This window comes from Caretta caretta, chromosome 10 (assembly GCF_965140235.1).
Source record: "Caretta caretta isolate rCarCar2 chromosome 10, rCarCar1.hap1, whole genome shotgun sequence".
Taxonomy (NCBI): domain Eukaryota; kingdom Metazoa; phylum Chordata; order Testudines; family Cheloniidae; genus Caretta; species Caretta caretta.
In genome coordinates, this window is record NC_134215.1 from 78,879,099 (window position 1) to 78,897,133 (window position 18,035).

General features: G+C 46.9%; 1 protein-coding gene across 2 annotated transcripts in view; it reads right to left on the reverse strand.

The window, feature by feature from the left end:
• IGDCC4 (immunoglobulin superfamily DCC subclass member 4) overlaps positions 1-18,035 on the reverse strand; it is a 194,108-nt gene that overhangs the window by 81,783 nt on the left and 94,290 nt on the right. For both annotated transcript variants that reach the window (XM_048866842.2, XM_048866840.2), the window contains exon 4: positions 17,042-17,175. In XM_048866842.2, the coding sequence (XP_048722799.2) occupies positions 17,042-17,175 (134 nt within the window). The remainder of the gene's footprint in view (positions 1-17,041; positions 17,176-18,035) is intronic.

An 18,035-nucleotide genomic window follows, 5' to 3' on the forward strand; every position in this document is an offset into this window, starting at 1 on the left:
GAGATCAGAATCAGGCCCACTGTATAGACGGACCGAGGGCTGGGTATCGAGTTCCACAGCATTACCTCAATCCCCAGTGCACTCCCTTACTATCCTGGTCCCATTCCTTACGCAACCTTGGCCACGTGCCAAACTCCTGACCTGTGACACCTGTCCTGAGACCAACCCTCCGCACTGTACTTCAGTCCTGCCCATCCACTTCCAGCCTGGCTGTCGCCCCTTGGGAATGCAGCTGCTTCAGCCACCACTGTTCCTGGCTTCCTGATAGAGCCAGGATCTAACCCTTTAAGGAGGAAATGTGATTCAAGAATAGGAGTGGGAGTCATGAGTTCTAGATTCTATTGCCATCTCTGCCACTGACTACTCCTGGGGGAATTCTTCGCCACTGTGCATGCGCAGAATTTATGTCCCCGCAGATTTATTTGCTTCCCCACAGAAAAATGACTTTCTGACGGGGAAGCAAAGGGAAGCCACAAGAGCAGCCATGCGACCCTCCCCAACAGTATGTTTCGGGGCAGAGGAGTAAATCACTGTGGGGCAGGGGGCAGGACTGGGGAAGATCCAACTGGGCTGCGGAGGACAGGACTTCCTCTTCCCCTACACCACATCTGGGGCTGGGTTAGACCCTGTGTTCCCTGTAAATTGCATGCTTGGGCGGCCACGCAGGAGAGATTCAAGCGCCGCCCAGCTGATTAGCAGAGTGCGCACAGCCGGCTGTCCCCTCTGCCCTGCTCTGCAGAGATGGGGTACAGGGGCGGGAGGAGGGGGACACTGACATCAGCACCCTCCTCCCCACCCAACCCTTCGCTCTGCACAGCCAGCAGGAGAGTCTTGGGAGCAGCTGCAGTCTCTTTCACTCTCACCTCCCAACACATACTTGTACTATTGTTGTTGTTACTTCTTGGTACTTGCTGCAATGTACATATATTCTCTGTAATTTTATTCTTTCAACGTGTGTTATTTTAGTGTTTTGACTGGTCTATGCATTTCATAATTTATACTTCTCTTAAACTTAAATTTAATTCTTTGAGTAGTGAGTTCTAAAATGCTCAACCTGTCCTGACTGGAGTAATTATCCCTATGGTAACTTTTAAAAAATATATATTATTTCTAGGTTTTCTTGTTTCTACTTGTGGTTCACATCCACACATATCTCAGTGCACATAACAAAATTTATTCCGCACACGAATGGAAAAAATTAGAGGGAACATTCACTAGACCCAGTGCCAGATTTCTCCCTTGGCTGCAGGAAGCTCTGCCAACTCCCCTTGCCGCTTCCTGCGCTCATCGCTCCTCAGCAGCAGAGGGAGGGATCTGCTCCCCCATCCACCCAACCCCCACGCATGCAGACCCCCTCATACCCAGAGCCTCCCACTGAACATCACTCCCCTCCAGCACTGAGAACACCCCCGATAAGACCCACTCCCCCTGCACTTGGATCACCCCAACGAGCCACCTGCACCCGGATCCCCACTCCACCAAGCACCAACCAGCTGCACTTCGATCCCCACCCCAATGAGCCCCACTCCCCCAGCATCTAGACCCCACAGTGAGCCCCCCATACCCAGACCCGCCCTGACGAGCTCTATCCCCCCACACCAAGAACCCCCCACTGAATCCCCACCACCTTCACCTGGACCCCCCTGCAGACTCCCATTACCATTGCACCCAGAACCCCCCAACAAGCCCCTATGCATCCAGATCCCCTGCACATCTGGATCCCGCACTGAGCCTCCCCCACCCAGATGGCCACATACAGAACCCTCTCACCCCACACCTGGATCTCTCATACTAAGCCCCTCCACACATCAATTCTGCCATGCTAAGCCTGCCTGCCCACACCTGGTGCTCCTGCCACAGAGGGGAAGGGCTCTGGGGAAGGCCCGTTCCTTGCGCTGTGTCAGGGTTGAGTGCAGCTTCACCGCTGAGTCCACATCCCAGGGGTGGGGGAGCTGCACAGTGATCTCTCACTTCTGTGCAGTCGGTGGCCTGTGCTCCCCAATGCCATGCTGGAGCCTCCACATTTATTTGACAAATAAAATTTTCAGAATTTTGCAGAGTTTTAAAATACTGTGCACAGAATTTTTAATTTTTTGGCGCAGAATGCCCTCAGGAGTACACTGACTCACTGTGTAACCTAGGATATGTCACTTGACCTCTGTATGACTTATAATGTTTGTCTGTCTCACAGAGGCGAAGAGGCTAAATTAACAGCTGGGAAGTGCTGTGAGACCCTCGGATGGCAGGCGATGTACAAGTGCGAAGCATACAATGTTTTCTGACAAACGCAGCAAGGGTCAGATTAACAAATATTTAAATATATAAAGCAGCTTGAATCAGGAAGGAACAAATACACCACAGGACACGAGTTTGATGCTCTCTGTCCAGGACCTAATGAACAAGTGTCCACTCCTCCTTAACCACCCCCACATTGGGCACTGTCATTCTCAGCAGAAAGACCATCGCCCAATACTAGAGGAAATCCTGCACTCACCTGTTTGGTGGTTGGATTCCAGTCCCCAGAGCTGTCAGGCTGGCACCTTTCACCAGCCCTAAGACCCAAAGGAGGCATGCCCAGTGACACCCTGTCTGCAGCAGGGTTGTATGGCTGAAATCCCTAAGTGATTGGGAGTGAGGGGAAAAAAACCCAGCTATGCCAACACATGGGAACAGACTCACATACTCACCACGACTCATCAGTTCCTGGAAGCATGTTTGCCCTGTCGGCCCTTCGCTTCCAAGAATGGATTTTCCAGCAGCAGCAGCAATTCAATTTCCATGGTGCCGTAGAAGGAGACACTTGCGGGAACAACATTACAGAGCAGCCACGGGTATTGTGCTACCCCTTGTGGAGAAGAGTGCTCAAAAAAATACCCCTCATCCCCACAGCTCAACAGCCCTGTCACTGCCCCCTACTCAGCTGCACTGACATTGTCCCAGCGATCTGTTTCAGAGTAGCAGCCATGTTAGTCTGTATTCGCAAAAAGAACAGGAGGACTTGTGGCACCTAAGAGACTAACAAACTTATTTGAGCGTAAGCTTTTGTGAGCTACAGCTCACTTCAGGGATCTGTGTAACATTCACAGATGAGTTTCCCATTTGGGCTCCATATGGGCTGAAATCTATTTGCATGAGCTCTATTTGCAGTTCATACTATTGTACATCTAGCAGGAGTACTAGGGAAATATATTTATGGCACTAGGTTATGTAGCAAAACACTGCACAAGCTGCTCTCTCATCCGATGAAGTGAGCTGTAGCTCACGAAAGCTCATGCTCAAATAAATTGGTTAGTCTCTAAGGTGCCACAAGTACTCCTTTTCTTTCTGATAAGGGTCATTAACTGATCCAGCTCTGCCTGGTGACAGATGCAGCTTTACACTTCTGGTTTCAAGTAAACAATGCTAATTTGCAGGGGCTGAGGCAATGCACAGGGGACAGATAAGAAAAACCTTTCAGGTCCCCCTACATATCACTCACAAACTTGGTCTTGCAGTCAGAGTCAGTGTTGTCAGGCATGCGGAATGTTTTCTCGGAGAAAAGCAGAGAGCTGCGTTTGAGGAGTCACAAATGCAACAGATGGGAAGACCAAAGTCATACTAATAGTGAATTGGGCGTGAAATCGGAGTGAAACAATGCATGACTACTTGGAAGGAAAAATAAAACCAGGAAGATGTAACTTATTGAAAAAGATCTGCTTTCCCTTCCATGGAAAGCCCAGAAGGAAGTCAGGCCCTCAGAAGAAAAGGAACTTTAGTAATATCCACTCAGGAATGAGGAATGTGCATCCTGTATGTGATGAGTTGAGACATAATGAGTAAGAAGAGGGTGTTAGTGAAAGCTGTTACCAAAAGAAGACCTCTGAGAAAGATGATCATTTCCTGCTGAAACTGTCATATTAAAAGTTGAAGAGAAAGTGTCTCTTTTTGAGCCTAAAAAGTTAAAAATATCTCTGAAGCGTCTGTCCACCCAGATGAATTTTTTATGGGGTTTAGTTCCTGGGGAGGTAACCATTCTAGTTAGGAGGACTTTGCTACTGAAACTCTCCAAAAAAAGAAGACATCCTTAGGGTAGATCACTGCAATAAGCAGACAATCCCATCCCTTCCAAGGTTCTATCTTCATTAGGAAAAAGAAAAAAGGTGGGTTCTTAAATCAAGGTCAGGTTAATGCCTCCGGAGGGCGGCGGGGGGGACGGACACCCAATTTTTAACTCAACCTGTTAACATGAGTGAAAGTTGCAAAATGCTTTGTCCTCAGTAGGATTTTACCCAAGTGCCTTTCTCCTAGTGAAAACACAGCCCAAGAGTTTTCCAGGCAATCTTGGAAATCCACCAATGAGCTTTCTGAACCAATCTTCCTAGGAAGGGTGACAGACTGTTAGTTTCCTTCAGAAAGAGGAAGAGTTGATTTCGCAATCTCTGCTCAGATCTTCTGGGACCATGCAGTAATTCAAATAAGGTTTGGTTTTTAAAGTCCAGGGAAATTCCTCAGTTTTTCATAGTCATTGCTACTGTCCAGGAGGTGTGACAGTCACATGGGGTCAACTTGGATGGATTCCTATGGCTGATCATTGTGAAGTTGTCTCCTGGGCTAAGTGCCATGCCTTTCGTAAGCACAGTAAGGTTACTTCTATGGATCTGCTTCCTCAGCAGGCCTGACAACCACACATTGCGTTCTCTAGGTTATAATTTTGATGACTACCACACCCCCTTCTTTGCCACGCTGAACTATGTTGTGTAAAACCCACCCAGGAAAGGAATTGACCACGTGAGCGACTCTCTTCAGATCCATGGGAAGGGGCCAATGATGCTGGAAAGGATGGAGCTGAGTGAATCGTTTGCAATGACTCATTGGTTCAGTGGACATCACCTTTTTTTTTTTTCAGTGTCTGATCTGTCCATAAGCAGATCACCAGGTTCTTTAACGTATTCGTTATTCACAATGATTTGCCAGTTGCTTCTGCAAACGATTCTTGGTTTGCAGATGTATGAATTGCAAATGTCACAACTGAATATACAATTTGTGATTTATGCTGGCATGTCTGTAGTTACCCAGTGCAAATTCCAAACTGTACACCCAACAAGCCAGAATGGCCTGGTGGTGACAAAAACAGACTGGGAGTCAGGATCCCTGGGTTCAATGCCTGACTCAGCTTCCTTGGTGAAATTGGCTGACTCATCCAATCTGTACGCTGGGGGTCATAATGCTTCATTTCTGCCACCCTCTGTCTTCTCTACTGATATTGTAAGCTCTTTGGGGCAGGAATTCTCTTACCGTGAGTATGTACCGCTTCCAGTGCAATGAAGCTGTGACCCTGGCCGTGCCTCTAGGTACAACTGTAACACCAACAACAAGGGTGGTGATATCCTCCTGAAATAAATACTGCAGATCTCTTAGGACACTGCGTCTCTCTTGGGAGTTCTCCTGCTGGAAGGGCCATCTCAGATCGGCATCATTCCATTTCTTTGTCCCCCTTTTTTTTTTTTTTTATAACTGGGACTAAAATCAACCCCCAGGCTTCAGCTGGGACAAGAAACTTCAAGAGAAAAATCTCTGCTCATTAATTAGCTGGACTCTGTTGTGCAGGTCCCAGAGGCCCTGTGGTGGTGGCTGCTGCATTTCCCAGTTAGGAAGGGAAAGATGGAGGAGAAAAAGTATAAGAAAGAAGAAGAAGCGCAGGCTGGCTTTTACCGAGAGGCCGAAGGATGTCAGGTACCTGGAAAATTCCAGCTGCCAAACCCATCAGGCATAAAGGTCATTTCAATGGCACCACTGCTAGAAACAGTACAGAAGTCCATGACCTTATGCTATGAACAAACTGCTGGCCAGTTCCCACCAACGTTGTTAGCGCATTTTGATTGGCAGCCCATAAACCAAAACTACTATTCTCCAGCCTATTGGTAGCATTAGAGAGCACCTAGCTCCTCCGTAAGGCTGAAATCCACCCCATACGGAGGACTAGCGCAAGTTCCAGGCACCACTTAGGTCCTGCTATTGTCCACCCCAAGCAGTCAAAGATCCCCAGTCACGGCCGTAGAAAATTATGAAATTATCTTAAAAATCATGAGGTTAAAAGAAGAAAATCAAATGCCAGGTTCTTTTTATTCACTTTCTGGTTTCATCACAGGGCACTCAGGCCTCTGCAACCAGGAGGGTTGGCGACTTGCTTTTTGAAATGAAAGCCGAGACGGCCACGCAATCTCGTAACTGTAGCTACTGGGACTTTAAGAGCAACAGCAAGGATCACGAGACTTCCCGATAAAATGGTGAGAGTTAGCAACACTACTCAAGTCCCAGAGTGATTTCACGTGGCACTGCTCGCTTGCATCTAGTTAAGCATGTAAACCTTGGGGCCTTAGTTTACAAGAGTCCTTTGGAACAGGGACCGTCTCTTACTAGGTGCCTAGCACAATAGGGCAATAATCTCAGGTAGAGCATTTTGGCACTTCCACAATGTTAATTATAATAATTAACATATCCCATCTGCAACCAAGACACCTCAAACCATTGCCTTTTGGCTCGTGGCTAGCTGCTGACCCAGTTATTCTCTCTGTTCTTCGCCCCTTTCCCAAAGCTGCTGTCACAGGCATAGCCTGTTTGTTTAATAACATCGCTGCAAAGGCCGGGGTTGGTTCTCCTCTTGGACTGGTATAAACCAGGAGTAATTCCATTGATGTTCACGGAGTTACACTGTCGTAAAGAAACTCACTTAGGAGAACTGGATGAAGCCTGCTATTTATACCAGGATTCAATTTAAAGCATTAGTGGGTAATCATCTATCGCTCCAAAAAGCCTCCAGTGCTAAAGTATTAACAAGTGGTTCTTAATTAAGTGGAAGGCTCTATCCAGCTGCCTTAATAACAAAATGCATATCAGGATTTTAGAGGGACTTTGAACAAACAACAATTCCAGCTCTCATTGGGTGCTGGAGGTTCAAATGCAGGGCTGTTTGCAATACAGGAGACGTAACAGACTCAACAGCTTCAGACACCCTGCTCAGGTATCAGTACTTCTTGGCAAATCCTCAGAAGCAGGGGAGACAGCTCACCTCGTCCTATATTTACAGCCTTCAGTTTGTTCAATTACTCTTGACATCTTTGCTGCAATCTCTAGTGCCAACGTCGGGCCTTGTCAGTTCTGCTTAATGGAATATGAGGGATGGGAATTTTGTATCAAACCCACTGTCACCTAAGGTTGCCACAGTTGTCAGTAGCGCTACACTGTCAGAACTTCAGAGACAGCCAAGAGAGAACTCGGAGCCTCCTGCTCCAAAAAGATTGGTGTCTAACACTTAAACAAAGGGAGAGTTTCTGTCAGCAGTATGGGGTTTATGACACACGTGAGCAGTTTATTCCATTCAGCAGACGGCAGTGGTACACACCTGTGTGCACACGCACATACCAGTTGCATCACTAATAGTCTCCTTAGCTACATTACTCTTCATCATTACTTTGTTGACAATTTGTAAAGTACCTACCACAGTGTTAAATACCATTCCATGTCCATTTGAGAAGATCTGATATGTTCTAATCAACACACAAATTATTGGGTTCAGTACAGAGGGAACTGAATAAAATTTATCCAGTTTAAAATTTAAATAATGGTGTGTGTTATACAGGAGGTCAAACTACATGATCTAATGGTTTCTTCTGGCCTTAAAAGATCAGGTCCGCATTTCATCCCTCCTCTTCCACACCCTCCCTGCATCTCAGAGTCACATAATCACTTAGCACCTCCTGCCAGAGAAAAGAAGATTAAGAGAGTTTTTCATGACTCAACAGGTTCATTATGCAAACAGCTTCAAATATCAGCCACCTGAGAAACCTGACCCTCAAAACTCATGTCAACTGAGCCGCCCCAGCTCTGAGCTTTTGTTATTTTCAAATGGGTTGCAATTCCGTATTTAATTGCAAGTAAAAAAGAAATGGAAAAATGGAGAGATTGAGACACGAGAGAGGAAGGTTATCAACCCCACTGGGGAAACGCACTGAGAAAGGAATACATTGTGTAGCTTACAGAATAAGTTATAATAAATGCAGGAATGATTGGACCTGAACCTCTTTTTCCAGAGGCAATTTTAAATGGAGATTGAAATTAAAGCCTCAAAATAAAAGCACAGCTGCCTCATTCCAAACCAGAAGTGGTTGCATTTATATTGGCAAGCTGAAATGATCCCAGACAGGGCCAAATTCTGCTTTCCTTTTACACTAGTGTAAAAACTGGAATAACTCCACTGAATTAAGGAGCTGTATTTAAAAATAATGGAGTCAATTTGGATTTACACCAGTGTAAATGAAAGCAAATTTTGATCTGCAGTTTCAAGGGCAGTGGAATCCTTGAGCATGAAAACCACCAATCAAGTGAAAGATGGGGATAGCATCATTTCCATGTCATATAAAACAGGGCAGGAGTGTGGCCTTTAGTACGACAGCTCTCAGCTAGCCACGTGGCATGGGATTGGAGCACAGAACCAAAGCTGCCAGCTGTTTCTTTAAGATATAAACAAGAAAACCCTGCAGGTCTTGTTCAAATGAGGAGAACTAATTTTACTGCAACTTGTAAGTGTGGGAATCTTTTTCCAGTGCCACAGGAAAGACTCTGCAGAGTTGTTGCACTTGAAGGCAAGCAAATGCCAGGTTCTTCTCTGCAAGGCTCTCTGTACCCTTCTCAACTCCTCACTGTCCAAGGCGCAGCCTCCCAGTCTGAGCCTTCTCGCAAAGGAAGGCTGCATGTGGCTCTCTCCAGAATCCATCAATGCCACTCTTGAGTTGCCTTGAGAAGGATGGGGTTGCTAGGCACTACGGCAACACAAACAACCACCACCACCACCAGGGGCTGGAAACGAGAAACTGGATGAGGAAGTATTTTTATCCGCTAGGCAGAGATTCCTCTAGTCTAAACGCGGGTGAAGCCACATGAACTAAAGGCTGCAAGGTCACTCGCCTTGTTAGGAAAACATCACAGCTTAGCAGCCATAATCCGCTGCGTTTCTTTGATTCCACAGCCTCATTCTCACTGCAAAGGGTGTCTTCGCTGCCCTTCAGCTCTGCCCCACTTATCGTATTTCATACAAATATTTGACTGAAAAATACATTTCATGGAACATTGCTGCAGCAAGCTGTTACAACTCTCAATTTAAATGAAGTTCTGCCCACGGCAATCTCCCAGCGTCATCTCTAATAACAGAGTATTAAATCCCAATTCACCAGGAATGTGCTTGTCTGCTGAAAGACTTCACACCAGCATTCTCAGCCCAGACTCAACGATCACCCTCTCTAGGGCCATCCCATTCCTATGTCTGCTCAGTACAGACAGAAGGAACAGGAGTCACTTTTGGAACACGTCTACACGAGCTGCATACCCTTTAAAAACCAACGTCCTGCTATTTTGTAGCTACTGGAGGGAAGACCATTTTGCCTTTCCCAGTCTTCGCAAGTTGGCTTAATTTAAAGGCTACATACAAACACTCAGGGGATGTTCAAACAAACTCATCCACCAAATGTCTGCAGCTATGCACGCCAATCAGGACTCTGCACATACAAACAGCCAATTAGAAGCAACGCAACATTAGCTGGTTGTGCTTATCAGTGACGGCAATTACACTCACAAATCTGACACCTAACTCCACACTCAGACTGCACTGTGCGCCTAATGTATTTGTACAGGTTGCCCCACATCCTTATCATTCATATTCCAAATATTGTAATAGTTGTAATCTTGAATAATTATACAGCACGTTCCTACTGTAGATCTCTAAGTACTTTTAAAAGGTGACTAAGTATCATTAGCTTCATTATACTCCTGCAGAATTTGAGGCACAGGAACAGCAAGTGACTCTGCCAATGTGGCACAGAGTCATTGGCAGAAGTGGGATGAGGACCCAGGTTTCCTGATGCCCAGACTTGTGCTCTACCCGCTAGATTATCCTGACCACGAACACTGGGATAACTAGAAATAAATGGTTCATTACGAAAGGGACAAAAGGGCGTGGGGTGGAAAAATCTCCAAATGGATTGCCTTTCTTTCCTTAATTTTTTGTACTTTCCCCAGCCCAGTCCAAACTCTATTAGAAATTTAAATTGCTGTTATCTCTAACTTTCCCCCAAACAGACTCTTTCGAGGCTATAGGAACAAAAGCATCCACAAATACCTGAAGGGCATAAACACCAAGGTGGGAGAGGAATTGGTTGTGGTGGCCAAACAACGTATAACTAGAAAGAATGGGACGAACTTAAGGAAAGGAGAATTTGAACCGAATATCAAGAAAAATGGACAATATCTATTAGATTGCGGAATAGTCTTCAAAAGGAGTGGTGGAAACGCCACTGCTTGGGACATTTAAAATCTAAACTGGACGAAGTACTTGAAGACAGGCTGTACCCTACGCTGGTAGATATTTGGCCTGTTATTTTTTTATTGGTAATGCAGCACAGCTAGATCGTCTTCCCCCCCACCGCCAAACTCCAGGCCCTGCTCTGCTGGGTGCGGTACCAACACATAAGTGAGTGACAGGACCTGACGACAAGAACTTACATGTTAAATAGACAGTGGAAGGGGAAACAAGACACATGGAGGTAAAGTGACTTGCCTGTGGTCAGCCAGTAGGTCAGTGTCAGAACTAGGAACAGAACCCACGTTGCCTTGTTCCTAGCCCAATGTACTAGCACTAGACAAGCTCCTCTAAAATGTGGATGTCCTCATAGATCTTAGGTTTTGCTCAGTTCTATAGTGCTTTGAGATTCTAGTCTATCACTGTGTAAAGAGCAAAAGACACAACAAATGTAATAAAAAGGACGACATAGCGGGGTCCGATTAGCCACGATTGCTGCATATACACGGCATGTGAGGCCTGGCTACTTGTATACACTGCTGCTTTGGTTGGGTTCTGCCAGCTAAAACACGGCATATGGTGAGTGCTTCTAAAGGGCTCACCAACTACTGAAAGAGCTGCTACTCGATTCCTGTGCCCTGTAGTGAGTAGGCATCATGAGGCTTTTAGGCAGTGTGCCCCACTATGCTTCATCTCCCCTCCTTCTGCTGGTCGTTCCTTTTCAACGTGGTTATGAAGCAAGCCAATGGGCCCCTCATCCTCTAATCAGGAGCAGCTTAGAGCAGTTCACATGCTCTATGGTGGGAAAGTGGGATGGACCCACCCCTCATGAATGGGCTTTGGAGCAAATCTCTGTGCCCATAGGTGCTGGAACTAGGGGTGCAGGAGGGCTGCAGCAAACCCAACTTAGAATCATAGAAGATTAGGGTTGGAAGAGATCTCAGGAGGTCATCTAGTCCAACCCCCTGCTCAAAGCAGGACCAACACCAACTAAATTATCCCACTTCAAGTGGTTTCCATTATATCCAGAGTTTACAGTTGGGTTCAATGGCTCTCAGCACCCCCACTATAAAAATTGTTTCAGCACCCCTGCCTGTGCCCTGGCGCAGGGCGAAAAAAAGTTACAAAAACTGAAACACAACCCCATAAAGCTCTCCTGTAGGAAGCTGAGGAAGGGGGAATTAACACAGAGTATGGCAAAGCGTTCCATGACGAGTTCTCAATGCCATTTCCGGCAGAAAGCAAAAGTGGGGATCCAGGACTCGTTCCCCATCTGTACAGATGAGGGGGTTCAGGGACAGGGCTGGCAGATGTATTTTGCACTCAGGCCACTGAGCCAAGTATGCTGGGGAAGCAACAGAGAGAAAGGGAAAATCAAACGTATCCTTCTGTTTCTATTTCTGCAGCATAAGGACACAGCTCGGTTTCAGGGCTGCATGACTGGATCCTGCCCTAAATTCTAGTATCCTCATTCTTGCTTGAACTGCTGTTCCCGAAGGAATGTCTGGAAATTTACACCGTGACGGCTGTGCAGACCTGAACATCTGCAGCACACCCAGCACTGCCTGCCACAGTTGCTATCTATCCCGCTATTAATCTGATCCCAGCACACACCCAGTCGCAGAGACACAGCAGGTCTTTCCCAGGGTTGCGACACCTTCCGTCGAGGGAAAGGACAGCAGCTTGGTTTTTAGCTCATGCAAATAATTTGGATGCAGAACAGTGCTAAGATAATCACTCTCTCAGCTCAGCAAAGACATTGACTTAACCAGGAAAATGTAACAATATCCCGGGTACTGTATCTGGGTCAGAAAAACAGGATTGGCCAGAGAGGGTGGATGGCTGAGGGGAAACAGGCCCTTTCCTTCACTACTAGCTGCTCATTCAAATCCAGCTCCATTTGGCAGCGACCCCGTCCCCTAGCCTGCGTGCAACAGGTTGCTAGCTTGCAATTTAGTGCCTGGTGGAAACATTTCCACCACGATCCGCACCATCACCAGGTCCCAGATCACCATCCACGGAACTGGTGCTTTTATTAGCAGCCAACGGAGGCCAAGGACAGAAGAGAGGCTGGACTCCCCACTCTCGAGTCAATGATTCCTTACACCCTGGTAGGGGAGTGATGGAATGTTTAGCTGCTGCTTCCCTGCACTGTGTGGATAAACAGAGGAGCTTGTCATGGAGTTTAAGGCCAGAAGGGACCACAACCATCTAGTCTGACCTCCTGCACATCACAAGCCACTAACCGCCCCCCAGCCACCCCCACACCATGCGCCACAACCAGAATTAGACCAAACTATTACACCCCTCTGGAGAGTAGACTGTTGTGTCCACAGGCTGAGAACAGGATGGATCAAGGTAAACTGATGCCAGAGGCCCCCACAAAGCTTGGTCTCCAGGATTTCAATCAGGTTTCAGAGTAGCAGCCATGTTAGTCTGTATTCGCAAAAAGAAAAGGAGCACTTGTGGCACCTTAGAGACTAACCAATTTATTTGAGCATAAGCTTTCGTGAGCTACAGCTCATCCGATGAAGTGAGCTGTAGCTCACGAAAGCTTATGCTCAAATAAATTGGTTAGTCTCCAAGGTGCCACAAGTCCTCCTTTTCTTTTAGGATTTCAATCAGGCACCTTTTACCGGCACTAAATAGTGTTTTTGGTTTTTGTTGTTGTTGTTGGGTTTTTTTGGGGGAGGGATGTTGTTTTTAAGCAAATGTGTTTTTTTTAAAATACCTGTTTGCATGTGCCACCATTTATAGATGAAAACCAGGTCGCCAGGGACAGAATAAGCCACCTGCCGGAATGATCAAGATGTCTAAAATAACATGCATCGTATGGAGATCACTTGAAAAAACTATCAACAAAGCGTGAGTCACCCACAGAGGAGTTTGTCGCTCGCAGCAGGTTCCGCTGCCTTCCACCTGACTCACATATCCTTTTCCCAATTATAAAAATCTCCAGAGATTTGCCAAAGACATGATTTTCATCACTATTAGCTAAATCCAATGAAAATGTCAACCAAGAGTATTCCTTTGTCTAATCAGCGGGCAGCTTAATGCTTCAGAAGTGGAGTGAGGGGACGTGGGGGAGGGAGAAATCAAACCAGAAATCTGCTCAGACCCCTTTGCGTGGCAGAAGCAATGCTCCCCTTTTAACCTCTTTGATTACTTTCAATTTGAAAAGCAAAGTAAACGTCTTAAAGTTACAAGATATAATTCTGCAGAGAACAGGACGAATTGCAGTGAAGGGGAGAGGTTATCCAAAATGTGGCTTGATCGATATTACTTATCAATAACACATCAGGCCAAAGAGGGGAGCTGTCTCTGACATGCAGAAGCGCCTGATGCCCGAGCTCCCCTGTTACCTTGTGTTTCATTAGGAACGCACAGGATCTGGCAGGGGCTGGTAATTAGATACAGAGTGTAGGACTGCTCAAGAATTCTCTGTAAGTTCAACACAGATTATCTCCACAACGCAATTCATTGATCAAAGGTGTATTCTTGGACTCCACAGTTAATTACACTCCCTGCTGATGGACGAACAGCAAAGGCATCTATGTGAAAACACATGAGCGGCAGAGGAACAAGCGAGACACTTCTAAATGAAGACAAAAAGGGCCATGGAAGGATCTCGGAGCTGGCAAGGGATTTTTGCCCTGCAGATGGAGGACTGAGCACCCTGCGTATGTACCTGGCTCTTTGGCTGATCCTCGAGCTGCTCCTCTAACAATTCTGTGCCTCAGACTGTCCAGTGGGTATAACAAGCAGGAGAAAGCAAGGTCTAGCGAACAGGCTGTGGATCTGGGAGTCAGGAGACCTGGCTTCTAATTCTGGCTCTGCCATGGACCAGGTTGTGTGGCCTCGGGTACGTAACCGCCCTTCTCTGTGCCTCCCACCCTTTGTTTGTTGCCTATTTAGACTGTAGTAGGTGCTACTAAAATACAAATCATAATACTTCCTTACCTCCCTGGTGTGCAGGGAGGGTTCACTAACTGATGGCTGGGAAGTGATTTCAAGTTCCTCACTGAGGACTGCCAAGTGTTCTGCTCATTATCGTTATTATCCACCAGCAAACATTCACGGAACGAGTCATGTCGCTTCTGCCCCTTCCCCGGGGGAATCCTGCGAATTAAGCCTTCTCCTATCCCCCTCTCAACTTTTCTGAACCGTTTCATGAACAACAGAGGCATGGACCAGAGCAGAGATCCAGTACTTTAATCGGGGGTAGGGAGTCCTACTCTACCACCCCCCGAACCCATCCCCCTGCCCCCCAGCCTTCCAGAGATCCTCTCACCCAACGCTGCTGGAAGAGTAACCTCCTGCTGCCCTTCTGCAGGCCACTGCCACTGGCAGAGCCACGGGGCTGATTGCACCCCCAGCGTCAGCAGGTGCCACTGGTCTGAGGTCAAATGGAGAGGCCCCCTCTTACAGCAAGCACATTGCCTCTGCCTGCCAGCCCAGCCCATGCCACGCTGGAGATCCCAGCTGCCACATGGCTTAGCGTGCTTTGCAGCTTCTCTGAGCAGGTCAATCCCTGCTCTGCAGAGTCTGGGATCTCCAGGGCCAAGCTGCAGGCAGTGTCAATAGATCAGAAGAGACCTGGACAGATTCTAAGGCAGCTCCATCCGTGAACTTGGATGATTATGCACGGAAGACATGGGGTCACTTTTGAAAACACAGGAAAGGCTTCTTTGAAAGGATGTAATTTGTTCTGCACCTTGCCCAACACCAGCAGCTGAGCATGGACATGACCAAAGCCTTTAAATGCCTCGGAGTGTCACATTTACCCTCCTCGTGCAAGAGATGTCCCCAAAGAGCAAAACGGGTTCCATAGAAAGCTTTGGAGAATGTCCTGTTTAGGCAGAATTCTCATCTGGTGCAATCTTTTCTCTATTTCTAGTCTCTTGTTGCTTATCCAGACCCAGAAGCACCAATGCAATGTTCTTGTAGCTCAGGCCGACTGCACATTGCGTGAGAACTAGACCATGGTCTTTAAGAGGCTCATCTGCTGTTTATTCCTGACCTGAAGTCATCTAGGCTGAATTCCAGGGACCTAAAGTTATTACAACTGAATTCCTAAGGAGGGAGGTATCTCCTCTTTAGGAGTGGTCAGAAGGAATGCATACATCTGAAACTCCTCCTTAATATGACAATGCTTGAAAATGGGATTACTGAATGGGCTTTGATTAAAGTTGAATCCGTCTCTGAGCCCCATGAAAAACTCTGTATGTTGCCAAGTTTTGATAAGGAGGGAAATCTCCTCGGTGTTGCTCCCAAGACTCTAGTGGCTCAAGAGGTCTCCAATTAAAACAGTCCACTGCAGTTCCTTCCCATCAAGAAAAACAACCAGAGGGAAAAAAGAAATGGAATCCAGAAACCAAACTTACAAAAGGAAAACAAGCCTGCTATTTTCCCAGACAACTCAATTCCATTTTCTAAACAAGGTGACTAACCAACAAATCTTTAAAATCTGCATCTCACACGAGTTTTGAACCCCTGGCCACAACAGCCTGTCTGACAATGTCTGGTTGGGAGAAGAAAACAGGCCTCCACCCACCCCCAAAATGGGTTTTACATTGGTCAGAAATGGTGGGATATTACATGTATATGTCTCAGATAGCACAGTGACGAGTGGTATATGAAGGCCTGAATTATCTGAGAGACTGAGAGATCCTGGTCCAATGGAACATCTTGGATCCCTAATACGGTGTTACCAAGTTATCACGGGAATGGCATACACAACAGAGAAATCAACCCAGCAGACTCTATTACACAGAAGAAGCTGAATTTGCTTCCCCTGATCCCGCCCCCCTCCTCTTTTCAGTTCTGAGAGAGGCTTCTGTTCCCTCCAGTCAGGAAACATGCACAGAACTGGAATGAGAACCTTCCAACAAACATGTCTACAAAACACTGCACCAGAGACAAACCTGCAGGCCTGGGAGAAAGTCATGGTTCTGACTGCCCTTCTCTCTGACAGAGCCAGCAACAGTCACAAAACGAACAGGGTGTGAAGCAGTGCAGGGATCAGACCTATCTGGACTCTTTCACTCTCACCTCCAGAAAGTGGCATGAAATACCCCTACACTGGCTTGCACCCGTGTCCTGGTCACACAGTGACCCCTGTGCAGCCCCTGTTCAGCTGCCCATGCAGATTACTCATTCATACGGCACACACAACCCTAATGAGGGAGGGTGCAAAGAGACTCAGGCTGGGCCAGTCAAAGGAACCAAAGTGTGGGATTTGGATGTGGCACCTTTGAAAATCCCAGGCCAAGGATGCACTGATGCCAGATACCCACACTGCACCAGGGACCCTTCTACGGCTCAATGCACAGAGGACACACAGAGAATCTAAACGGGGCAGCTCCAGGGGTTTTAGGGTGCCCAGGACCACGTACAGCAGCTGTGACTAGCTTCTTAGGCAAAAACACTGCCACAAATCAGAATTTTGCCCATAGAGTACAACACATGAACAAGCTGTACAAGTCAGTGCAGCACCTGTAAGTAACGGATGCAAAGATACCCTATCATTATAAATACAGTTCGTTTTAAATTGTCCACAGCACCCCTAGAAACAGTCCAACTATCCCACAATTGAAATCACACCCACAGGGAGAATACCATCATCAGCATTTCATGGCTTCTTCACTATTTATGAGAAAGAATCCTCAGCTCAGTTTTACACAGCCATACAAATGCCCTGTTGGGCCTTACCTTTTAAGACGCTAAGAATAGCATCGTTACTGTAGCGTTTCCGTGCTGCATTGGTCGCTACGCAGTGATAAGCCCCAGCGTCGCTTTCCTGCACATCTACGATTTGGAGGATGCCATTGGGAAGAGTTATAAACCTGAATAAGTAAAATAAAGAGCATGAGATTTGCTGTTCACAGAGAACACGATTCATGCCCTAGCCGTTGGAATGCAGCTATTTTCATTCCTTCCTTGTACCTGAAAACGTATTATGTGCACATCGCCAAAGCCTCGGCAGAGAAGAGTGGGCGACAGACTCTTTAACCTCCCAATAGGAGAGTTTTAAATACAGCAAAATGTACAACCCGTTAATAGCAATGGTTCAACGCAACAATAAAACTGCTGCCTTCTTCAGGCTAAGCCTACAGGTCTCTGCTGCAGAAAACATTCTATATTAAAAAAATATATGCACCCACACACACACATAAATGAGTGTGTGTCTGCATATGTACGTAGATCGTTAGTAGGAAGAATGCCATTTATTAACCTATAAGGGTATGTATATAAGTCGGCAAGTTCAGTGAGGCTGTAGTTATGCATTGCAAGTGGATTCTTTAGCTCTTATGATCTGCAGCAGAAGCTCTGCTCTGGGGTCAAAGGGCTTTTGAGTCCCACCTCATTGAGATGTGGCTCCTGCGAAGTCCTGGGGATTTCCTCTGCAGATTCCCGCCCGGAACTGTAGGAAAAACTGCCCCCAGAGAACCCCTCCTCTGGCTTTACAGTGAGCTTAGTCAGTGCTGTGTGCGCTCAAACAGGGCCCAGTCCTGCAAGACGCTAAGCACCCTCCAACTCCCACTGATCTGGATTTGAAGGTGCTCAGCACCTCGCAGGATCAGGCCCACAGTGCCAGAGTCATGACCTAGGCTAGTGATTCAGTACATCTTCCAGGCAGCAGTACCCTAGCCCTGCCAGCTTCTCAGCCGGCCGTGCCCCATCTGTAGATCTCCCTGTCCAGGTC